The sequence below is a fragment of the Entelurus aequoreus genome, linkage group LG14, assembly GCF_033978785.1.
Source record: "Entelurus aequoreus isolate RoL-2023_Sb linkage group LG14, RoL_Eaeq_v1.1, whole genome shotgun sequence".
NCBI classification, from domain to species: domain Eukaryota; kingdom Metazoa; phylum Chordata; class Actinopteri; order Syngnathiformes; family Syngnathidae; genus Entelurus; species Entelurus aequoreus.
Genome location: NC_084744.1, coordinates 57,362,613 through 57,389,188, shown reverse-complemented (window position 1 = coordinate 57,389,188; position 26,576 = coordinate 57,362,613). Strand labels below are relative to the sequence as shown.

General features: G+C 40.2%; 1 protein-coding gene across 1 annotated transcript; it reads left to right on the top strand.

Moving 5' to 3' along the window:
• Nucleotides 1–5,456: 5,456 nt before the first annotated feature.
• On the top strand, nt 5,457–25,503 carry LOC133665099 (solute carrier family 22 member 13-like). The gene is made up of 10 exons (XM_062070301.1): nt 5,457–5,828; nt 5,900–6,003; nt 10,397–10,551; nt 10,636–10,804; nt 10,879–11,002; nt 11,090–11,190; nt 16,046–16,260; nt 16,351–16,459; nt 20,113–20,319; nt 25,171–25,503. Exons 1-10 carry the CDS (start codon nt 5,457–5,459, stop codon nt 25,244–25,246), a joined length of 1,632 nt encoding a protein of 543 aa, XP_061926285.1. The 3' UTR covers nt 25,247–25,503.
• The last annotated feature ends 1,073 nt before the right edge of the window (nt 25,504–26,576 follow it).

Below are 26,576 nucleotides of genomic sequence, written 5' to 3'. Positions count from 1 at the left end.
GATTTAATCTGTTCATTAATCTGCAGGTGAAAATGAGTGTTCACAACTTCGACAGCTGTTGCACCAGGTGGATTGACATGAATCATGGCTCCAACACAAGAGATGTCAATTCAGACAAAGAAGCGGATTATCAAACTTCTTCAAGAAGGGAAATCATCACAAAATGTTGACTGTTCACTCAGCTGTGTCTAAAATCTGGACCGAGTACAAACAACAAGGGAAGGTTGTAACAGGCAAGCATACTGGTAGACCAGGGAAAACCTCAAAGCGTCAAGACTGAAGACTTAAAGGCCTACTGAAAGCCACTACTACCGACCACGCAGTCTGATAGTTTATATATCAATGATGAAATCTTAACATTGCAACACATGCCAATACGGCCGGGTTAACTTATAAATTGCAATTTTAAATTTCCCGCCACACTTCCGGTTGAAAACGTCTAGATATGATGACGTATGCGCGTGACGGAATCAGTTGATGCGGAAGTATTGGTACCCCATTGAATACAATACAAAAAAGCTCTGTTTTCATTTCAAAATTCCACAGTATTCTGGACATCTGTGTTGGTGAATCTTTTGCAGTTTGTTTAATGAACAATGGAGACTGCAAAGAAGAAAGCTGTAGGTGGGATCGGTGTATTAGCGGCGGACTACAGCAACACAACCAGGAAGACGGAGATGGATAGCAGATGCGTTAGCCCCCGAACTCAACTTAACTTCCTCCGTCTCGCCGACTGCATCTGTGATGGGGTGAAGTCCTTCGTCGCACTGTCGATCGCTGGAACGCAGGTGAGCACGGGTGTTGATGAGCAGATGAGGGCTGGCTGGTGTAGGTGGATAGCTAATGTTTTTAGCATAGCTCTGTGAGGTCCGGTTGCTGAGTTAGCTTCAATGGCGTCGTTAGCAACAGCATTGTTAACCTTCGCCAGGCTGGAAAGCATTAACCGTGTATTTACATGTCCCTGGTTTAATAGTATTGTTGATCTTCTGTCTATCCTGCCAGTCAGGGATTTATTTATTTTGTTTCTATATGCAGTTAAGCACAATGCTATCATGTTAGCTCCGTAGCTAAAGTGTTTCGTCGATGTATTGTCGTGGAGATAAAAGTCACTGTGAATGTCCATTTCGCGTTCTCGACTCTCATTTTCAAGAGGATATAGTATCCGAGGTGGTTTAAAATACAAATCCGTGATCCACAATAGAAAAAGGAGAGAGTGTGGAATCCAATGAGCCAGCTCGTACCTAAGTTACGGTCAGAGCGAAAAAAGATATGTCTTGCACTGCATTCTAGTCCTTCACTCTAACGTTCCTCATCCACGAATCTTTCATCCTCGCTCAAATTAATGGGGTAATCGTCGCTTTCTCGGTCCGAATCTCTCTCGCTGCTGGTGTAAACAATAGGAAAATATGAGCAGTCCTTCCCCCGGTGTCGTCACGCTACTTCCGGTAGGGGCAAGGCTTTTTTTTATCAGATACCAAAAGTTGCGATTTTTATCGTCGTCCTCTACTAAATCCTTTCAGCAAAAATATGGCAATATCGCGAAATGATCAAGTATGACACATAGAATGGATCTGCTATCCCCGTTTAAATAAAAAAAAATTAATTTCAGTAGGCCTTTAAAAAAACGTGTCTTGGAAAAGAGAAAATGCACAGCAAAACATTTGAACAAAACTGGAGTCAGCTGCAAGAAAGCGCTTAAAGGAACTGGGATTTAAATGCAGAAAAGGTAAACAAAAGCTGTCATTAACGTCTCAACATAAAAAAAACAAGGTTCCAATGGGCTAAGGAAAGCAATCTTGGATTATGGATGACTGGATGAAAGTCATATTCAGTGATGAATCGTGAATCTGCATTGGACAAGGTGATGACACCTGAACTCTCGGTGGCGTTCCAATGAGATTTATGAAGACGACTGCCTGAAGAAAACATGCACATTTCCACTGTCATTGATGATATGGTGCATGTGAGGTAATGATGGCTGTCATTGCATCTTCAATAAATGCACACGTTTACATTAACATGTTGAACACATCTCTTTTTCCATCATTAGAAAGGATACTTGGGGATGATATTGCATCTTGCCATAGAGCAAAAACTGTCAAAACTTTCCTTGAAAAAAGATACATAAGTTCAAGGTCGCGGCCTGCAAATAGACAGGATCTCAATCCAATTGAAGATCTCTGGTGGAATTTATGAAACAAAAAAAGGTGGATGACAAGACTCCAACCTGCAAAGCTGATCTGACATCCCCAATCAGAGAAAGTTGGACCAAGACTGTTAAAGAAATCTGTTTGTCACTCCATGCCTGAGAGACTGCAAGCCAGAGGTGGTGCAACAAAGTACTATAGTGGTGTGTTGTAGTGTTTTGTTGTTGTTTGTTTTTGTTAGATTTTCATGATTTCATAGTTTTTTAAATTCTGTTTGATGTAAAAATGAAACCGTTAGACTACCACAACTTATTTTCTTAATTTTTAGAAGCATTTAAGTCCCATCTTAAAACTTATTTGGATACTCTAGCCTTTAAATAGACCCCCTTTTTAGACCAGTTGATCTGCCGTTTCTTTTCTTTTCTGCTCTGCCCCCCTCTCCCTCGTGGAAGGGGGGCCGGGGGGGGGGGGGGGGGGGGGGGGGTGTCACAGGTCCGGTGGCCATGGTTGAAGTGCTGGCTGTCCAGGGTCGGGACCCGGGGCGGACCGCTCGCCTGTGCATCGGTTGGGGACATCTCTGCGCTGCTGAACCGTCTCCGCTCGGGATGGTCTCCTGCTGGCCCCACTATGGACTGGACTCTCACTATTATGTTAGATCTACTATGGACTGGACTCTCACTATTATCTTAGATCCACTATGGACTGGACTTTCACAATATTATGCTCTACCCACTCGACGTCCATTGCATCCAGTCTCCCCTACAGGGGGGTGGGGGGACGGGGACGGACTCACCCACATCTGCGAGTCCTCTCCAAGGTTTCTCATTGTCATTCTCATTGACATCCCACTGGGTTGAGTTTTTCCTTGCCCTTATGTGGGATCTGAACCGAGGATGTCGTTGTGGCTTGTGCAGCCCTTTGAGACACTTGTGATTTAGGGCTATATAAATAAACATTGATTTATTGATTTTTTGTGGGTGTCTCCTAAAGCCGGAAAGTTGCCTTTAGAAATGACTATAGTTTTCTGTCATGTTTGTCATCTGCTTTTTTCCCCCCCTCTACAAAATTAAACAACTAAATGAACATCCTTCAAGACTGGTGATTCCATATTATTCGCCAGGGATTGTACTTCCATATTGCCGCCGGTATGAATGTAGGGTCGTGACGGTCCTTAGCTCCTTAGTTGATCCTTAACCTGTGGCATCGGTTTGGTGGCTCTTTTCTGGACTGCTCTGCTATTTTCAATATCCTACACACTTGTGGTAAAAAGCCTTGGTTTGTACAGTCTAGGTAGAGAACGAGACTCGGTCCCAGGTGGAGGAGTTTAAGTATCTCTGGGGTCTTGTTCACGAGTAAGGGAAAGATGTAGAAGGAAATCAGCCGGAGAATCGGAGCAGCTGGGGCAGTATGCAGTCTCTCTGCCGCACTGTTGTGACGAAACGGTCTACCGAGCTATCGACATTTCTACTCTCACCTATGGTCAGGAAGTGGAGGTCATGACCGAAAGAATAAGATCGCGGGTACAAGCGGCTGAAATTAGTTTCCTCAGAAGGGTGGCTGGCATCTCCCTTAGAGATAGGGTGAGAAGTTCAGTCACCCGAGAGAGACTCAGAGTAGAGCCGCTGATCCTTGCCTTGGAAAGGAGCCAGCTTAGGTGGTTCGGGCATCTCGTGCGAATGCCTCACGAGCGTCTCCCTAGGGCGGTCCTCGTTGCACGTCTCACTAGGAGGAGACCCCGGGGCAGGCCAAGGACCAGATGGGGGGATTACATCTCCTCTCGGTCCCAGGTGGAGGAGTTTAAGTATCTCTGGGTCTGGTTCACGAGTAAGGGAAAGATGGAAAAGGAAATCAGCCGGAGAATCGGAGCAGCTGGGGCAGTATTGCAGTCTCTCTGCCGCACTGTTGTGACAAAACTAGAGATGAGCCAGAAGGCAAAGCTCACGGTCTACCGAGCTAGCTACATTCCTACTCTCATGGTCATGAAGTGGAGGTCATGACCGAAAGAATAAGATTGCGGGTACAAGCGGCCGAAATGAGTTTCCTCAGAAGGGTGGCTGGCATCTTCCTTAGAGAGAGGGTGAGAAGTTCAGTCACCCGAGAGAGACTCGGAGTAGAGCCGCTGCTCCTTCGCTTGGAAAGGAGCCAGCTTAGGTGGTTCGGGCATCTTGTGAGAATGCCTCACGAGCGTCTCCCTAGGGAGGTCCTCGTTGCAAGTCCCACTGGGAGGAGACCCCGGGGCAGGCCAAGGACCAGATGGGGGGTGATTACATCTCCTCTCGGTCCAAGGTGGAGGAGTTTAAGTATCTCTGGGTCTGGTTCACGAGTAAGGGAAAGATGGAGAAGGAAATCAGCCGGAGAATCGGAGCAGCTGGGGCAGTATTGCAGTCTCTCTGCCGCACTGTTGTGACAAAACTAGAGATGAGCCAGAAGGCAAAGCTCACGGTCTACCGAGCTAGCTACATTCCTACTCTCATAGTCATGAAGTGGAGGTCATGACCGAAAGAATAAGATCGCGGATACAAGCGGCCGAAATGAGTTTCCTCAGAAGGGTGGCTGGCATCTTCCTTAGAGATAGGGTGAGAAGTACAGTCACCCGAGAGAGACTCGGAGTAGAGCCGCTGCTCCTTCGCTTGGAAAGGAGCCAGCTTAGGTGGTTCGGGCATCTCGTGCGAATGCCTCAAGAGCGTCTCCCTAGGGAGGTCCCCTTTGCACGTCCCACTGGTAGGAGACTCCGGGGCAGGCCAAGGACCAGATGGGGGGGGGGATTACATCTCCTCTCTGGCCTGGGAACGCTTCGGGATCCCCCAGGAGGAAGTTGCGAATGTTGCTCTGGAGAGGGAAGTCTGGGGGTCTCTGCTAGAGCTGTTATCCCCGTGACCCGATTCCGGATAAGCGGTTGAAGATGGATGGATGGTGTGTTTTTGATCATTTCTGGGTTTGGAGCGTTTTGCGACAGTAAAACAGACAATTCCGACTGACCTTTCATTAAAACGACCTCCTTTTATATCATACATTTTACGTGATTGCCTAATTTTGTTTGATTTATCATTCAGTATTAATCGAGTATTACATTCTGTAGGTCAACTACTACAGTAGACTTGAATCATGTGTTATGTAAGGAAGGCTCATTGCACAAGTGAATGACTCTGAAAATCGGAACAGTTATTTTTAACGCTCAACCTGTTCCGTGCAATTTTCCTATCTCAACAATAGAGTTTGTTCTAGCATAAAGTTAATGCTGCATAAATTAACATCTCATCTTTACCAATCAAACAACAGCCATGTTCTACTTGGTGCAACACATTAAATATGGGGTTTGAAGAGATTCTACAGACCACCGGGGAATTTGGACTTTTCCAGAAGCTTGTTCTTTTTGGATTAACCCTTCCAAATGTACTTCTGTCCGCTTCTTTCTGTAGTTTTCTTTTCTTCCAGTCGGATCCGGAGCGACGTTGTAACACAGACTGGATCCTCAGGGCTGCTCCCAACTTGACGTTGGAGGAGCAGCTGAACCTGACCATTCCTCTGGAGCAGAACGGTTCTTTCAGCAGGTGTCACATGTTTGTTCCAGTGGACTGGGACATAGGAACCATCAAGGAGCGCGGACTCAACGGGACCACGGCGTGCCGGAGTGGTTGGGTGTACAATGACACCATGTACGAGTCCACCATTGTCACAGACGTAAGTGACGACATGCTCATCCGCCATCGCCTCATGTTGTCACACGTTTGATTTGTGATGTTGCTCTGTAGTTTGATCTCGTTTGTGACAGGTCTCACGTACCTACGGTTGTGAAGACAGTTTTCTTCGCTGGTGCAGTCGTCGGTTCTATAACCTTTGGACCTCTTATGGAATCGTAAGTCACCTAATATACAATACAATGAAATCGGTATTGTTTATATCTTGCATAATTGTGTATTTGGATTAGGGATGAGTGCCAAATTCTGTACACGCATAGGCACCGACCAAATTCCATCAGTACGACCCAGCAAAATCAAAAATGCCATATTTTGATACAGGCGTATTCGTAGCAGATTGCCTTCCGGTAATGTCGCAACAAAACAAGCATGCCTGGTAGAAAGCATGCAAAAATAAGGCTCTGCTTTTCAATTTAGCTCGATGCTAATTTACATTGGATGTGCCATATACATGCTACTGATTAGCATTGGCGATTTTTACGTGGCAATTTCAACATCTCCAAATTCAAAACTACAACTAAGAAAGATGTTACAGTCAAACAAATATAAATATAAATGCCTTGTAGAGCTCAACAAAAGACAAGGCTCTGTCATGATCCCCAGGGGCGCCGCTAGGGATTTTGGGCCCCATGAAAAGAATCTTTACAGGGCCCCCTGTATTATAATTTCATCATCATTAGGGGCCTCTCTGGGCCCCCCTCCATCATGGGCCCCTACAATCCATCTCCTTTACCCCCCCTTTTCGGCGCTCCTGATGATCCCGCATGATAGTTTGGACTGTGTTCTTTTTTCTTGTCCCGGCACTTTAGTTTTGGTATTATTTCCTGTTTGGTCGCTTGTATTTTGCAGCACCTTGTCCTGCCAGCGCACCTGTTCCTCATTATTCTATTTAGTTTCACCTTGTCCCATCCTTCAGTGCCAGTCCATCGTCTTGTGTATGCCAGAATGTTATTTTGCGTTCTCAGTTCCCAAATTCGACCTGTATTACTTTTCTTCTGTCTGCACGTCGCTTACCTTCTCTGCCTCCTGGGATCGTTATGCGCCATTGTCGCAGACACCGTCAATACCCGTCCGGTTCCGGAAGATTTGATCGTTCTCTACACCTTTCTAGAAATATTTTACGTCTGCGACAACACATGCTGTGATATTTGAATGTTTTATTAATGGTTTATTATTATTATTATTATTATTATATGTATTCAATACAATTAATAAATTACATAGTAGTAAAATATTGAATGCTTTATTAATGGTTTATTATTATTATTATATTTATTCAATAAAATGGACAGATTACATAGTAGTAAAATATTGAATGTTTTATTAATGGTTAATTATTATTATTATTATATTCAATAAAATGAACAGATTACATAGTAGTAAAATATTGAATGTTTTATTAATGGTTTATTATTATTATTATTGTTATATTTATTCAATAAAATTAACAGATTACATAGTAGTAAATTATTGAATGTTTTATTAATGGTTTATTATTATTATTGTTGTTATATTTATTCAATAAAATTAACAGATTACATATTAGTAAAATATTGAATGTTTTATTAATGGTTTATTATTATTATTATTATTGTTGTTATATTTATTCAATAAAATTAACAGATTACATAGTAGGAAAATATTGAATGTTTTATTAATGGTTTGTTATTCTTATTATTATATTTATTCAATAAAATTAACAGATTACATAGTAGTAAATCATTGAATGTTTTATTAATGGTTTATTATTATTATTGTTGTTATATTTATTCAATAAAACTAACAGATTAAAGAGAATAAGAATATAAAAATTAACAAAGGATAAATGAAAAAAAAAAATTTCAGCCACTTTTTATATTCTGTCATTGCAATGAATGACACATGGGGGCGCCACTGACTCTCATTGTGCCTAACAATAAGTATAATTTTAAATTGTCATTATTGTGAAGTAAAATTCCGATAATTATTATAATATTGCCAACATTTTAAAGTGTTATTATAAAATTGTGACTTTTGTCAGGTAAAATTACAACTCTTTTCATAAAATTGCCAAAATGTTAAGCTTTTCTTATGAAATTGCGACTGTCATTTAGTAAAATTCCAACTTTTATCATAATATTGCGCAAATGTTCAATTTTTCTCGTAAAATTTTGACTTCTGTTGACTAAAATGACGACTTTTATTATAATACTGACAAAATTCTAAGTTTTTCTTGTGAAATTGGGACCTTTTTCTTGTGAAATTCCGACTCATTTTTTTTAGTATGTTTATATTTTTAATGTTGTAAATACACATCTTTATATATCTAGAAAGGATGGTCCTAAAGAGGTAGGCATCATTCTCAGTTCTCAAGAAGGTCAGAAATACAAAAGTGTGTGTAAGAAATGGAAATGCGCCCCCATTTGGCCAAAATGTATTAAAAAAAATAATTATGTATATAGAGACATACTGTAATAACTTGAAGTAAATAATGAAGATTAAAAACCAATTACCAACAAAAAATTCAAAAAATAACATGAACTAAAAGCAGTCTTTTTCTCACAATTTGTAGACTTTCTTCCTATAAAATTGGTAACAATTTCTCATATTCTTTGTGTTTCTGTAATATTGCAATATTTTCTCGTAAAATTATTACTTTTTTAATGTAAAATTATAACTTTAACTAAAGTGGTGTCATATAAAATTCTGACTTTTATCACAATATTGCCAAAAAACTGAAATTTTTGGAGTAAAGTTATGACTTTTGTCATTATTTTGCCAAGTAAAATTCTGATTATTATTATAACATTGCCAAAATGTTAGTCTTCTTCTAAAATTGTGACTTATGTCGGGTTCAATACAACTCTTTTCATAAAATTGACAACATTTTAAGCTTTTCTTGTAAAATTGCGACTGTTATCTTGTAAATTTCCAACTTTTGTCATAATATTGCGCGAAAATGTTCAGTTTTTCTTGTTGACTAAAATGACGACTTTTATTACAATACTGCCAAAATTCTAAGTTTTTCTTTTGAAATTGTGACCTTTTTCTTGTGAAATTCCGACTAATTTTTCACAACAAGCTTTTTTATATTTGTATAGTATGTATATATTATTAATGTTGTGAATAAAAATCTTTATATATCTAGAAAGGGTGGTCCTAAAGAGGAAGGCATTATTCTCAAATCTCCAGAAGGTAAGAAATACAAAAGTGTGTGTAAGAAATCGAAATGCGTCCCATTTGGCCAAAATGTATAAAAATAAACATGTATATAGAGACACACTGTAATAACTTGAAGTAAAAATAATGAACATTTAAAAAAATAATGACAAACAAAAAATTCAAAAAAACAAACATTTACAAAAAACTTACCTTTTTTATATTTGCATAGTATGTATATATTATTAATGTTGTAAATAAAAATCTTTATATATCTAGAAAGGGTGGTCCTAAAGAGGTAGGCATTATTCTCAGGTCTCAAGAAGGTAAGAAATACAAGAATGTGTGTGTGTGTGCGTGTGTGTGTGTGTGTGTGTGTGTGTGTGTGTGTGTGTGTGTGTATATATATATATATATATATATAGATATATATATATAGATATATATATAATGTATGTATATATATATATATAAATATATATATATATATATATATATATATATATATATATATATATATATATAAATATATATATATATATATATATATATATATATATATATATATATATATATATATAAATATATATAATGTATGTATAGATAGATAGATATACCGGCCCCCAGACACATTTTTTTCTCCAAATTTGGCCCCCCCAAGTCTAAATAATGGCCCAGGCCTGCACTAGTGGTACGCCAAATATTTGATTTATTATATAAGTACAATGTTTTATTTTCCTCTATTCAAACACAGTGTTACTGTTCAAACTGTGTCAAGTTACAATGGCCAAAATATTAAATACACTTGTTCAATAAACCTGCCTACTACTCTACTGTACTATAATGTCATGCATCATGGTGGTACTCGGTGAGCCAAGTGTTTTCTGAGGTGGTGTAACCCAGTGGTCCCCAACCACCGCGCTGCGGCCCGGTACCGGTCCGTGGACCGATTGGTACCGGGCCGTGGCCGCACAAGAAATATATATATATATTTTTTTTAAAAATTAAATTAACATAAAAAACACAATATATACATTATATATCAATATACATCAATACAGTCTGCAGGGATACAGTCCGTAAGCACACATGATTGTATTTCTTTATGACAAAAAATTTAAAAAAAAAATTGTTTTTAAAAAAAAAAAAAAAAAAAAATTAAATCAACATAAAAAACACAATATATACATTATATATCAATATACATCAATACAGTCTGCAGGGATACAGTCCGTAAGCACACATGATTGTATTTCTTTATGACAAAAAAAAATAAAAAATAAAAATAATTTTTTTTTACTACGCCCTCCCTCCCCCCGGTCCGTGGGACAAATTTTCAAGCATTGACCGGTCCGCAAGTACAAAAAGGTTGGGGACCACTGGTGTAACCTGTCATCTGAGTGTCCCTTTTAGATGCGGTCGTCTGAGAACCACACTGGTATCCTCCGTCCTTCTGGTCTTGTGCACCTTCGTGTGCGGTGCGTCTCCAAACATCTATGTCTACATAGTGACGCAGTTTTTCGCCGGGCTCTGCATGGCCGGTTTCAGAACCAACGCCACTCTTTTAGGTTTGTCTTCGAGCGGGTGTTGGGTTGTCTCAGTCTTCTTCTCTGATTCTGTGTAAAGAAGAAAAAAAATAATGTCTTTTCTAGCTACGGAGTGGATCGAGGTCAACAAAAGGTCCTTTGCTTCCTGTTTGTCACAACTGTTTGCTGCAGTGGGACAATGTGCCATGGCTCTGCTGGTCTACGTCATTCGTAACTGGAGAACTGCACAGTACGTGTTGGGAGCAGCGTATTTCATCGTCACTTTCTACCTGTGGTATGCAAAAAACAAAAATTGCACTTTCTACACTTCTCCATGGCAGCTAAGTTACTCCCACATTGTCATTGAAGGTGGATTCCTGAGTCGGCGAGGTGGTTGTTGACTCAGGGAAAACTTGGGGAAGCAAAGATGTTGATCAAGAAAGCTGCGTCCGTGAATAAACGAGAGCTCCCCGAGAATACTCTGGACTGCATGGTATGCTTTGCTGAACCAAAGACACCGTTTAGGATTTTTGCTCTTCATACGCCATACCATAGTTTGTTCTTCTCCTCAATTATGCAGTTAAAGGCACACGAGGAAAAGAAAGTGGAAAGTGGAGCGATGAGAATCATCTTTACCAAAATTGTGCTGCTGAAATATTGGTTGATAATGTCTTTTATCTGGTAAGTTGAGCACATTTTTGGAATCCGTCCATTCACTTTTTTTGTTTTGTTTTAACCAGCCTCTCAAGAATGTACGACTACTGTCAGGTTCAAACAAAACCCCGTTTCCATATGAGTTGGGAAATGGTGTTAGATGTAAATATAAACGGAATACAATGATTTGCAAATCCTTTTCAACCCATATTCAGTTGAATGCACTACAAAGACAACATATTTGATGTTCAAACTCATAAACTTTATTTTTTTTTTTGCAAATAATAATTAACTTAGAATTTCATGGCTGCAACACGTGCCAAAGTAGTTGGGAAAGGGCAAGTTCACCACTGTGTTACATGGCCTTTCCTTTTAACAACACTCAGTAAAGGTTTGGGAACTGAGGAGACACATTTTTGAAGCCTCTCAATTCAAAATAGTGGATCTAACATAATAGTGAGAGTCCAGTCCATAGTGGATCTAACATAATAGTGTGAGAGTGCAGTCCATAGTGGATCTAACATAATAGTGAGTCCAGTCCATAGTGGATCTAACATAATAGTGTGAGAGTCCAGTCCATAGTGGATCTAACATAATAGTGAGAGTCCAGTCCATAGTGGATCTAACATAATAGTGTGAGAGTCCAGTCCATAGTGGATTTAACATAGTAGTGAGAGTCCAGTCCATAGTGGATCTAACATAATAGTGAGAGTCCAGTCCATAGTGGATCTAACATAATAGTGTGAGAGTCCAGTCCATAGTGGATCTAACATAATAGTGTGAGAGTGCAGTCCATAGTGGATCTAACATAATAGTGAGTCCAGTCCATAGTGGATCTAACATAATAGTGTGAGAGTCCAGTCCATAGTGGATCTAACATAATAGTGAGAGTCCAGTCCATAGTGGATCTAACATAATAGTGTGAGAGTCCAGTCCATAGTGGATTTAACATAGTAGTGAGAGTCCAGTCCATAGTGGATCTAACATAATAGTGAGAGTCCAGTCCATAGTGGATCTAACATAATAGTGTGAGAGTCCAGTCCATAGTGGATCTAACATAATAGTGAGAGTCCAGTCCATAGTGGATCCAACATAATAGTGAGAGTCCAGTCCATAGTGGATTTAACATAATAGTGTGAGAGTCCAGTCCATAGTGGATCTAACATAATAGTGAGAGTCCAGTCCATAGTGGATCTAACATAATAGTGTAAGAGTCCAGTCCATAGTGGATCCAACATAATAGTGAGAGTCCAGTCCATAGTGGATCTAACATAATAGTGAGAGTCCAGTCCATATTGGATCTAACATAATAATGTGAGAGTCCACTCCATAGTGGATCTAACATAATAGTGAGAGTCCAGTCCATAGTGGATCTAACATAATAGTGAGAGTCCAGTCCATAGTGGATTTAACATAATAGTGAGAGTCCAGTCCATAGTGGATCTAACATAATAGTGAGAGTCCAGTCCATAGTGGATCTAACATAATAGTGAGAGTCCAGTCCATAGTGGATCTAACATAATAGTGAGAGAGTCCAGTCCATAGTGGATCTATCATAATAGTGAGAGTCCAGTCCATAGTGGATCTAACATAATAGTGTGAGAGCCCAGTCCATAGTGGATCTAACATAATAGTGTGAGAGTCTAGTCCATAGTGGATCTAACATAATAGTGTGAGAGTCCAGTCCATAGTGGATCTAACATAATAGTGAGAGTCCAGTCCATAGTGGATCTAACATAATAGTGAGAGTCCAGTCCATAGTGGATCTAACATAATAGTGAGAGTCCAGTCCATAGTGGATTTAACATAATAGTGTGAGAGTCCAGTCCATAATGGATCTAACATAATAGTGAGAGTCCAGTCCATAGTGGATCTAACATAATAGTGGGAGTCCAGTCCATAGTGGATCTAACATAATAGTGAGAGTCCAGTCCATAGTGGATCTAACATAATAGTGAGAGTCCAGTCCATAGTGGATCTAACATAATAGTGAGAGAGTCCAGTCCATAGTGGATCCAACATAATAGTGAGAGTCCAGTCCATAGTGGATCCAACATAATAGTGAGTCCAGTCCATAGTGGATCTAACATAATAGTGAGAGAGTCCAGTCCGTAGTGGATCTAACATAATAGTGAGTCCAGTCCATAGTGGATCTAACATAATAGTGTGAGAGTCCAGTCCATAGTGGATCTAACATAATAGTGAGTCCAGTCCATAGTGGATCTAACATAATAGTGAGAGAGTCCAGTCCATAGTGGATCTAACATAATAGTGTGAGAGTCCAGTCCATAGTGGATCTAACATAATAGTGAGTCCAGTCCATAGTGGATCTAACATAATAGTGAGAGTCCAGTCCATAGTGGATCTAACATAATAGTGTGAGAGTCCAGTCCATAGTGGATCTAACATAATAGTGAGAGTCCAGTCCATAGTGGATTTAACATAATAGTGAGAGAGTCCAGTCCATAGTGGATCTAACATAATAGTGTGAGAGTCCAGTCCATAGTGGATCTAACATAATAGTGTGAGAGTCCAGTCCATAGTGGATCTAACATAATAGTGAGAGTCCAGTCCATAGTGGATCTAACATAATAGTGTGAGAGTCCAGTCCATAGTGGATCTAACATAATAGTGAGAGTCCAGTCCATAGTGAATCTAACATAATAGTGAGAGTCCAGTCCATAGTGGATCTAACATAATAGTGAGAGAGTCCAGTCCATAGTGGATCTAACATAATAGTGAGAGTCCAGTCCATAGTGGATCTAACATAATAGTCAGAGTCCAGTCCATAGTGGATCTAACATAATAGTGAGAGAGTCCAGTCCATAGTGGATGTAACATAATAGTGAGAGTCCAGTCCATAGTGGATCTAACATAATAGTGAGAGTTCAGTCCATAGTGGATCTAACATAATAGTGAGAGTCCAGTCCATAGTGGATCTAACATAATAGTGAGAGTTCAGTCCATAGTGGATCTAACATAATAGTGAGAGTCCAGTCCATAGTGGATCTAACATAATAGTGAGAGTTCAGTCCATAGTGGATCTAACATAATAGTCAGAGTCCAGTCCATAGTGGATCTAACATAATAGTGAGAGTTCAGTCCAAAGTGGATCTAACATAATAGTGTGAGAGTCCAGTCCATAGTGGATCTAACATAATAGTGAGAGTCCAGTCCATAGTGGATCTAACATAATAGTGAGAGTCCAGTCCATAGTGGATTTAACATAATAGTGTGAGAGTCCAGTCCATAGTGGATCTAACATAATAGTGAGAGTCCAGTCCATAGTGGATTTAACATAATAGTGTGAGAGTCCAGTCCATAGTGGATCTAACATGATAGTGAGAGTCCAGTTCATAGTGGATCTAACATAATAGTGAGTCCAGTCCATAGTGGATCTAACATAATAGTGAGAGTCCAGTTCATAGTGGATCTAACATAATAGTGAGTCCAGTCCATAGTGGATCTAACATAATAGTGTGAGAGTCCAGTCCATAGTGGATCTAACATAATAGTGTGAGAGTCCAGTCCATAGTGGATCTAACATAATAGTGAGAGTCCAGTCCATAGTGGATTTAACATAATAGTGAGAGTCCAGTCCATAGTGGATTTAACATAATAGTGTGAGAGTCCAGTCCATAGTGGATCCAACATAATAGTGAGAGTCCAGTCCACAGTGGATCTAACATAATAGTGAGAGTCCAGTCCATAGTGGATCCAACATAATAGTGAGAGTCCAGTCCATAGTGGATTTAACATAATAGTGTGAGAGTCCAGTCCATAGTGGATCCAACATAATAGTGAGAGTCCAGTCCATAGTGGATTTAACATAATAGTGTGAGAGTCCAGTCCATAGTGGATCTAACATAATAGTGAGAGTCCAGTCCACAGTGGATCTAACATAATAGTGAGAGTCCAGTCCATAGTGGATCCAACATAATAGTGAGAGTCCAGTCCATAGTGGATCTAACATAATAGTGTGAGAGTCCAGTCCATAGTGAGGCCAGCAGGAGACCATCCCGAGCGGGGACAGGTCAGCAGCGCAGAGACGTCCCCAACCGATGCACAGGCGAGCGATCCACCCCGGGTCCCGACTTTGGACAGCCAGCACTTCATCCGTGGCCATCACTGGGGATTAAGCGCCAATCTGTTATTTGGTATCATGATCCCACCCTATTCCATTCGTAAATGACACTTTCACTTTGGCATCCATTGTCATGGTCCTAAAGACACTGTTCTGAACAGGAGACAATGTCCCCTTGGTGGGGTCAAACGTCCCCTAGTTTCTACTGCCCAACATTACAATGACTGCACGGTCCGTACAAATGATCACCAAAAACTGTGAGGGACACAATCAAATGTTTTTCTAAGTCCACAAAACACATGTGGACATAATAGTGTTGGATTATGTTAGATCCACTATGGACTAGACTTTCACAATATGCTAGACCCACTCGACGTCCACTGCATCCGGTCTCCCCTAGAAGGGGAGGGGGGTAACCCACGTCTGCGGTCCTCTCCAAGGTTTCTCATAGTCATTCTCATTGACATCCCACTGGGTTGTGAGTTTTTCCTTGCCCTTATGTGGGATCTGAACCGAGGATGTCGTTGTGGCTTGTGCAGCCCTTTGAGACACTTGTGATTTAGGGCTATATAAGTAAACATTGATTGATTGATTGATTGATTGATTGGACTGTTGGGTATACTTCCATTTATACTCCAGTACAGAGTCTAGATCTGGGCCAGTGTTTCCACAACCAGTTTTTATTTTCTACTGAAAAACGTTCTGCCTACCTCTACAATACAGAAGGCATCTTGTTGGACTGTCATTGCCAAGTCTTGACTGTTATTTCTCTGTTACCATTCCCCCCCCCCCTGATAGGTTTTCCGTCAATGTAGGCTACTTTAGTCTTCTCCTAAATGTGGGTGGGTTTGGCCTGAACATCTTCCTGAATCAATTCCTGTTTGGGGTCTCGGAATTACCCGCACACCTCCTCTGCATCTGGATTTTGGAATTATGGGGAAGGAAATTGTCCCTGGTTTTAACCCTTTTCGCAAGCGGGGTTGTTTGCCTGCTAACACTGGCATTCTCACAAGGTGACATCCTCTTATTCTAAAAAAAATGTACATACTTTATACGTGTTGGTATCAGCTCTTCAGTTCATTGTACATGAACTCTCATTCCAGGCGATGTGGTTGTGGTTTCCGTTTTGGTCACCAGTGGGAAGTTCTTCTTCACCTGGGCTAGTTCAGTGTGTATGGTGTACATTCACGAGCTGTTTCCCACCTCAGTCAGGTAAGCCAGTGTTTCTTAAAGGCCTACTGAAAGCCACTACCACCGACCACGCAGTCTGATAGTTTATATATCAATGACGAAATCTTAACATTGCAACACATGCCAATACGGCCGGGTTAACTTATAAAGTGCATTTTTAAATTTCCCGCGAAACTTCCGGTTGAAAACGTCTATGTATGATGACGTATGCGCGTGACGTCGATGGTTGAAACGGAAGTATTGGGACACATTGTATCTAATACAAAAAGCTCGGTTTTCATCGCAAAATTCCACAGTATTCTGGACATCTGTGTTGGTGAATCTTTTGCAATTTGTTTAATGAACAATGGAGACTGCAAAGAAGAAAGTTGTAGGTGGTATCGGTGTATTAGCGGCGGACTACAGCAACACAACCAGGAGGACTTTGAGACGGATAGCAGACGCGCTATCCGATGCTAGCCGCCGACCGCATCTATGATTGGGTGAAGTCCTTCGTCGCTCCGTCGATCGCTGGAACGCAGGTGAGCACGGGTGTTGATGAGCATATGAGGGCTGTCGTAGGTGGAGCGCTAATGTTTTTATCATAGCTCTGACGAGGTCCTGTAGCTAAGTTAGCTTCAATGGCGTCGTTAGCAACAGCATTGTTAAGCTTCGCCAGGCTGGAAAGCATTAACCGTGTAGTTACATGTCCATGGTTTAATAGTATTGTTGATTTTCCGTCTATCCTTCCAGTCAGGGGTTTATTTCTTTTGTTTCTATTTGCATTTAAGCACGATGCTATCACGTTAGCTCCGTAGCTAAAGAGCTTCGCCGATGTATTGTCGTGGAGATAAAAGTCATTGTAAATGTCCGTTTCGCGTTCTCGACTCTCATTTTCAAGAGGATATAGTATCCCAGGTGGTTTAAAATACAAATCCGTGATCCACAATAGAAAAAGGAGAAAGTGTGGAATCCAATGAGCCAGCTTGTACCTAAGTTACGGTCAGAGCGAAAAAAGATACGTCCTACACTGCACTCTAGTCCTTCACTCTCAGGTCCCTCATCCACGAATCTTTCATCCTGGCTCAAATTAATGGGGTAATCGTCGCTTTCTCGGTCCGAATCGCTCTCGCTGCTGGTGTAAACAATAGGGAAATGTGAGGAGCCTTTCAACCTGCGACGTCACGCTACTTCCGGTACAGGCAAGGCTTTTTTTTATCAGCGACCAAAAGTTGCGAACTTTATCGTCGATGTTCTCTACTAAATCCTTTCAGCAAAAATATGGCAATATCGCGAAATGATCAAGTATGACACATAGAATGGATCTGCTATCCCCGTTTAAATAAAAAAAAAATCCTTTCAGTAGGCCTTTAAGGCATACCTATCGTACATTAAAGAAGAGCAACTGAACCCCACATGAGCAAGATCTTGGTGATAGATGCAAGGGGAAAAAAAACCTCTTGGGAAGAAAACCTTTAACAGAACCCGGGTTCTGTGGGGCATCCATCCGTCTTGGCCGGTTGGGTTGAGATGGCGAGACACAGAGAGAGAAAACCGGATCAAGGTGTCAGGTTCAAACACTGATGACATCTATTAAACAAGACAAGAAGCAAGGAATTAAACGGAGACAGAATTAAATTTGGCTCAATTGAGGTGAGACGCCTGGACACACTGTACTCTTGTACAGTGTCTCAGCACGCTCTGCCAAAAGATTGTACGCCTGCCCCTTTATTTGGACTTTCTCTGACCACATGAGCTGCTTCTAAGGGACGAGGTCGTAAACAGCCATCGCCTTTGATTACAACAGTTCTAAAGAAAAGGTCGTAAAAGAGTCCAAAAAGAGGTTCGTACAAACCCCGTTTCCATATGAGTTGGGAAATGGTGTTAGATGTAAATATAAACGGAATACAATGATTTGCAAATCATTTTCAACCCATATTCAGTTGAACATGCTACAAAGACAACATATTTGATGTTCAAACTAATAAAGATTTTTTTTTTGGCAAATAATCATTAACTTTAGCATTTGATGCCAGCAACACGTGACAAAGAAGTTGGGAAAGGTGGCAATAAATACTGATAAAGTTGAGGAATGCTCATTAAACTTATTTGGAACATCCCACAGGTGTGCAGGCTAATTGGGAACAGGTGGGTGCCATGATTGGGTATAAAAACAGCTTCCCAAAAAATGCTCAGTCATTCACAAGAAAGGATGGGGCGAGGTACAAAGTGTTCTGTGGTCTGACGAGTCCACATTTCAAATTGTTTTTAAAAATACTCAACATCGTTTCATCCGGACCAAAGGGGAAGCGAACCATCCAGACTGTTATCGGCGCAAAGTTGAAAAGCCAGCATCTGTGATGGCATGGGTAACTTACACATCTGTGAAGGCACCATTAATGCTGAAAGGTACATAGAGGTTTTGGAACAACATATGCTGCCATCTAAGCGCCGTCTTTTTCATGGACGCCCCTGCTTATTTCAGCAAGACAATGCCAAGCCACATTCAGCACGTGTTACAACAGCGTGGCTTTGTACAAAAAGAGTGCGGGTACTTTCCTGGCCCGCCTGCAGTCCAGACCTGTCTCCCATCGAAAATGTGTGGCGCATTATGAAGCCTAAAATACGACAGCGGAGACCCCCGGACTGTTGAACGACTGAAGCTGTACATAAAACAAGAATGGGAAAGAATTCCACTTTCAAAGCTTCAACAATTAGTTTCCTCAGTTCCCAATCGTTTACTGAGTGTTGTTAAAAGAAAAGGTGATGTAACACAGTGGTGAACATGCCCTTTCCCAACTACTTAGGCACGTGTTGCAGCCATGAAATTCTAAGTTAATTATTATTTGCAAAGAAGTTTGAGTTTGAACATCAAATATGTTGTCTTTCAATCCAATCCAATCCACTTTATTTATATAGCACATTTACACAACAAGAATGTTTCCAAAGTGCTGCACAGCCATGTTAAAAACAATATTAAAAACAATATTAAAAACAATATTATGCTACACCAATGACTGAATAAAAACAAAGAATAAATGAATAGAAAACCAATACAGAGACAATATAAAAAATAAATATGATTAAAAACGATTTTTAAAGGGTAAAACCAATTAAAACAGTAAAATAGACATCAAAATTTATTAAAAAAAAACACAGGACAGAAGACCACACAACTCACGTAGTGTTAAAAGCCAAAGAATAAAAGTCTAAAATAATGTCTTTGTAGTGCATTCAACTGAATATGGGTTGAAAAGGATTTGCAAATCATTGTATTCCGTTTATATTTACATCCAACACCATTTCCCCAACTCATATGGAAATCGGGTTTGTAAAACAGTTGAAAAAGGAGGTTCCAAAAAGTGGTCGCCTGGAGGGGAGTCTGGTTCTGCTTCCTTTTCGCTTTCGTAGTACTTGGGTCAGACAATATCTTTCTGTTTGATTAAAACGGAACACCTTCATTTTGCTTCCCCCCCCCTACACAGTGGAGTTTTACGAGCCTTACTCTTGGTAGGTTTCAAAGACGGCTTTTGCTTCTCACCGGGCACTCAATGTAACACAAAGTTTTTGTGGTAACTTAGAAACAATTATTCTAACACCAGGAGTCTCAGAAAACCTGTCTAATTAATAACATCTTAGTCTTAATTGTGTACGTTATGGCAGATTCTGTGCTTCTGACATGCATTTCTCCCCAGGCAAACGGCTGTCAGCATAGTGTGTTTGGTCTCCAGAGTAGGCGGGCTGCTCGCTCCACCACTCAACCTGTTGGCCTTCTATCACTGGACCTTACCCATCGTGGTCTTCAGCAGCCTGACGTTGCTTAGTGGAGCTTTTGTCATCTTCCTTCCTGAAACCAGAAGCCAAGAACTGCCTGATTCTTCCAAGGAGGTCCAGGGCAACGGGTAAGCCAACTCCTACCGAGCTGAAACCAGTAAGGAAAATTCAACCAGTCTAAGCCTGTTAGAGGAAAACTGCCATTTAAAAAAAGAAATGTTGCCAATAATTCACAATCACTATGGTTCACCTATTCCGCCGTGTAAAAATATCTGGTAACACTTTAGTATGGGGAACATATTCACCATTAATTAGTTGCTTATTAATAATAATAATTAGGGATGTCTGATAATATCGGCCTGCCGATATTATCGGCCGATAAATGCGTTAAAATGTAATATCGGAAATTATCGGTATCGTTTTTTTATTATCTGTATCGGTTTTTATTTTTATTTATTTATTTATTTATTTATTTTTATTAAATCAACATAAAAAACACAACATACACTTACAATTAGTGCACCAACCCAAAAAACCTCCCTCCCCCCATTTCTTTCTGTTATCAATATTCTGGTTCCTACATTATATATCAATATATATCAATACAGTCTGCAAGGGATACAGTCCGTAAGCACACATGATTGTGCATGCTGCTGGTCCACTAATAGTACTAACCTTTAACAGTTAATTTTACTCATTTTCATTAATTACTAGTTTCTATGTAACTGTTTTTATATTGTTTTACTTTCTTTTTTATTCAAGAAAATGTTTTTAATTTAGTTATCTTATTTTTTTTTTTTTTTTTTTAAGTACCTTATCTTCACCATATATGGTTGTCCAAATTAGGCATAATAATGTGTTAATTCCACGACTGCATATATCGGTTGATATCGGTATCGGTTGATATCGGTATCGGTAATTAAAGAGTTGGACAATATCGGAATATCGGATATCGGTAAAAATCCATTATCGGACATCCCTAATAATAATAATAATATATTTTATTTGTAAAAAGCACTTTACATTGAGTAAACAACCAAGCCACGGGTAAGATGTACCCCCGTGCTACCTGCCACATTCGGGCAGATGGGGCTCGTAAACCTGGTAAGGCAGCCCATCTAGGAGAAGGAAATCTCCACTCTCAAAACCACCGCTGCCTTGCGGTCAACCCACTCGAGGGTAAGGCTAAGGCATACTTGCCAACCCTCCCGGTTTTACCGGGAGACTCCCGGTATTCAGCGCCTCTCCCGATAACCTCCCGGCAGAAATTTTCTCCCGACAAACTCCCAGTATTCAGCCGGAGCTGGAGGCCACGCCCCCTCCACTTCAATGTAGGGCTGCAACAACTAATCGATTAAAATCGATTATTAAAATAGTTGCCGATTAATTTAGTCATCGATTCGTTGGATCTATGCTATGCGCATGCGCAGATGTTTTTATTTTATTTTTATTTTATTTTATTTTATTTTTTTTTAATAAACCTTTATTTATGAACTGCAACATGTACAAACAGCTGAGAAACAATAATCAAAATAAGTATGGTGCCAGTATGCTGTTTTTTAAAAATAAAATACTGGATAGGATAGAAATGTAGTTTGTCTCTTTTATCCGATTATTAATCGATGAATCGAAGTAATAATCGACAGATTAATCGATTATCAAATTAATCGTTAGTTGCAGCCCTACTTCAATGCGGACCTGAGTGGGAACAGCCTGTTCTCACGTCCGCTTTCCCACAATATAAACAGCTTGCCTGCCCAATGACGTCATAACATCTAGGGATTTTAGAGAGTAGAGTGCACAACTGCGCACACAACAAGGAGACGGAGCAGAAGAACGAGGAAATTACAGACATGGCGACGCCGTCGACGAGCAAGATGAAGAAATACGCTTGCAAGTTCCAGAACGAATGGAAACAAGAATTTCAGTTCATCCAGGACAGTTCGAAGGGGAAGGGGTATGTCGCCTGTACATTTTGTAGAACAGACTTCTCCATTGAACACGGTGGCCGAAATGATATACTCAGTCATGAACGGAGAAGTTAAACAGGACAATACTGCCATCTACTGGATAGCCTCCGGAACACTGAAATTCAAGTATTTCTTTTATTTATATGTATAATAAAATAAATATATATATATATATATATATATATATATATATATATATATATATATATATATATATATATATATATATATATATATATATATATATATATATATATATATATATATATATATATAGGTAGAATTCACTGAAAGTCAAGTATTTCATACATATATATATATGAAATACTTGAGTTGGTGAATTCTAGCTGTAAATATACCTACCCTATTAACCCCCCCCCCCCCCCCCCCCCCCCCCGGCCGGTATCGGAGGTCTCAAGGTTGGCAAGTATGGGCTAAGGGAGTAAACTCCGACAGAAAATTAGGAGCCGGAGTCCTGAAGGCGGTTTGACGTGTAGCGTCATTCCGGCAACTCCTGCGGCGTCGCTGGTGCCAAGTTGTATCGACACTCGTCGCTCCCTTGGATCCACTTTCTTAAAAAGAAGGGTTTTTAAGCCTTTTTTAAAAATTATCCACAGTCTGTGGTGCCCTCAGGTGGTCAGGGAGAGCGTTCCACAGACTGGGAGCGGCGGAGCAGAAAGCCCGGTCTCCCATTGTTCGTAGCTTTGTCCTCGGATGTTGGAGGAAGTTAAAGTACTTACTTACTTAAAGTAACAAAGACTTAATTTAGAGTTATTTGGACACTAGAGGAACATATAAGGGTTAGGGCTAGGATTACTAATAAGCAATAATTCTAAGGTTATTGAGGGAAGACTTAGTTAATGGCTTACTGGTTGTATAATAAGGCCATGCAGAATAAGGCATACTTAATAATGACTAATTAAGAGCCAATATGTTACTAATTTGCATGTTAATAAGCAACTAATTAATGGTGAATATGTGCTCCCCATACTGAAGTGTTATCGTAAGCTGCCGTATGGCCCGAGTTATTGGAAAAGTTAGTTCTATGTTACAAGTAATGCATCTCACTTAGTATAGTAAAAGGTTTCGGCACTATCGACTGTCGACTTTGGAAATTCCACAATTTGCCAGCCCGAGGAGAGCACAAGTGCTGAAAGATACAGCCATCCCGTCACTTGGCACCCCAGTGATATTTTGTCTATGACACATTTAGCCCTGGAAATAATTTCCGGGTAATGCTTGAAAATGACCAAAATGCTCAAATCATGAATTTTCCTGTTACTACATTACAATTTACTTATAGCATGTACAAAACCCACAACCAGTGAAGTTGGCACTTTGTGTAAATGGTAAATAAAAACAGAATACAATGATTTGTATCCTTTTCAACTTATATTAAATTGAATAGACTGCAAAGACAAGATATTTTAATGTCCGAACTGAGAAACTAAATTTTTTGGGGGAAATAATCATTAACTTAGAATTTAATGGCAGCAACACATTGCAAAAAAGTTGTCACAGGGGCATTTTTACCACCGTGTTACATGGCCTTTCCTTTTAACAACACCCAGTAAACGTTTGGGGTCTCCGTTGTGGTATTTTAGGCTTCATAATGCGCCACACATTTTCAATGGGAGACAGGTCTGGACTACAGGCAGGCCAGTCTAGTACCCACACTCTTTTACTACGAAGCCACGCTGTTGTAGCACGTGGCTTGGCATTGTCTTGCTGAAATAAGCAGGGGCGTCCATGATAACGTTGCTTGGATGGCAGCATATGTCGCTCCAAAACCTGTATGTACCTTTCAGCATTAATGGTGCCTTCACAGATGTGTAAGTTACCCATGTCTTGGCCACTAATACACCCCATACCATCACACATGCTGGCTTTTACACTTTGCGCCTATAACAATCCGGATGGTTCTTTTCCTCTTTGGTCCGGAGGACACGACGTCCACAGTTTCCAAAAACAATTTGAAATGTGGACTCGTCAAGACCCCAGAACACTTTTCCACTTTGCATCGGTACATCTTAGATGAGCTCGGGCCCAGCGAGGCCGGCGGCGTTTCTGGGTGTTGTTGATAAATGGCTTTGCATAGTAGAGTTTTAACTTGCACTTACAGATGTAGCGACCAACTGTAGTTACTGACAGTGGTTTTCTGAAGTGTTCCTGAGCCCATGTGGTGATATCCTTTACACACTGATGTTGCTTTTTGAAGGAGGTCACGGGCTTAGCCGCTTACGTGCAGTGATTTCTTCAGATTCTTTGAACCTTTGGATGATATTACGGAGCGTAGATGGTGAAATCCCTAAATTCCTTGCAATAGTTGGTTGAGAAATGTTGTTCTTAAACTGTCGGACAATTTGCTCACGCATTTGTTGACAAAGTGGTGACCCTCGCCCCGTCCTTGTTTGTGAATAACTGAGCATTTCATATAAGCTGCTTGTATACCCAATCATGGCACCCGCCTGTTCCCAATTAGCCTGCACACCCGTGGGATGTTCCAAACAAGTGTTTGATGAGCATTCCTCGACTTTCTCAGTCTTTTTTGCCATTTGTGCCGGCTTTTTTGAAACATGTCGCAGGCGTCAAATTCCAAATGAGCTAATATTTGCAAAAAATAACAAGGTTTACCAGTTGGAACGTTAAATATCTTGTCTTTGCAGTCTATTCTATGGAATATAGGTTGAAAAGGATTAGCAAATATATTATAAATATAAATATAAATATATATATATTAAATATATAAATTAAATAAATAAATAAATATAAATAAAATAAATATTCTGTCTTTATTTACCATTTACACAACGTGCCAATATATTTATATATCCCTTCAAATATTTTCTATGGGGTTGAGATCTGGAGAAAACCAGCCCCAAAAACACGACGAATAAAATCACCTTTTCCTTATCCCATTCCGCGTGTTTTCTGAAAGCTTCATTAAAATCGGAAGCTTATACTAACCTAAAGGAACGTTGATGATATTTTTGTTGGTTGTCTTTACAGAAATATGATCAGCACCAAAGGCGGAAGTGACGCCAAGCAGACTGAACTCGACGGCAAAAAATCGACCAAATTTTAAGTGTGCATCGTCTGACTTTTGATGTCCGGATGAGATTGGTCTCAGTCAACTCATTTTGACTTGGACTCAGACATGGCCGAGTCCGGATTTTTTTCCAGTACCTTCTTTTGCAGTATATTAGATTCGTATTTATTTTTGTAACCAGCCTGATTAATTATCCTGTAAAATGTTATGCAGGTTACATCAAATTATTGAATACGATTAAAATCAAGCGTAAAATTACCAATTACAACACCAATGAAGTTGGCACGTTGTGTAAATGGTAAATAAAAACAGAATACAATGATTTGCAAATCCTTTTCAACTTATATTCAATCGAATAGACTGCAAAGACAAGATATATAACGTTCACACTTGTAAACTTAGTTATTTTTTGCAAATATTAGCTCATTTGGAATTTGACGCCTGCGACATGTTTCAAAAAAGCCGGCACAAGTGGCAAAAAAGACTGAGAAAGTTGAGGAATGCTCATCAAACACTTATTTGGAACATCCCACCGGTGGACAGGCTAATTGGGAACAGGTGGGTGCCATGATTGGGTATAAAAGCAGCTTCCATGAAATGCTCAGTCATTCACAAACAAGGACGGGGCGAGGGTCAACACTTTGTCAACAAATGCGTGAGCAAATTGTCCAACAGTTGAAAAACATTTCTCAACGAAATTAAGGGATTTCCCCATCTACGGTCCGTAATATCATCAAAAGGTTCAGAGAATCTGGAGAAATCACTGCACGTAAGCGATGATATTACAGACCTACGGTCCCTCAGGCGGTACTGCATCATCAGTGTGTAAAGGATATCACCACATGGGCTCAGGAACACTTCATAAAACCACTGTCAGTAACTACAGTTGGTCGCTACATCTGTAAGTGCAAGTTAAAACTCTAATATGCAAAGCGAAAGCCATTTATCAACAACACCCAGAAACGCCGCCGGCTTCTCTGGGCCCGAGCTCACCTAAGATGGACTGATGCAAAGTGGAAAAGTGTTCTGTGGTCGGACGAGTCCACATTTCAAATTGTTTTTGGAAACTGTCGTCCGGAACAAAGAGGAAAAGAACCATCCGGATTGTTATAGGCGCAAAGTTCCAAAGCCAGCATGTGTGATGGTATGGGAGTGTATTAGTGCCCAAGACATGGGTAACTTACACATCTGTGAAGGCACCATTAATGCTGAAAGGTACATACAGTTTTTGGAGCAACTTATGTTGCCATCCAAGCAACGTTATCATGGACGCCCCTGCTTATTTCAGCAAGACTATGCCGAGCCACGTGTTACAACAGCGTGGCTTCGTAGTAAAGGAGTGCGGTAGTACCTGGTAGTCCAGACC

Coding starts and splice junctions, on each gene's coding strand:
- LOC133665099 (XM_062070301.1), top strand. CDS start 5,457: ATGGGGTTTGAAGAGATTCTACAGACCACCGGGGAATTTGGACTTTTC. Junction 6,004..10,396: donor TTTGGACCTCTTATGGAATC/GTAAGTCACCTA, acceptor TGTCCCTTTTAG/ATGCGGTCGTCTGAGAACCA. Junction 10,552..10,635: donor AACCAACGCCACTCTTTTAG/GTTTGTCTTCGA, acceptor TGTCTTTTCTAG/CTACGGAGTGGATCGAGGTC.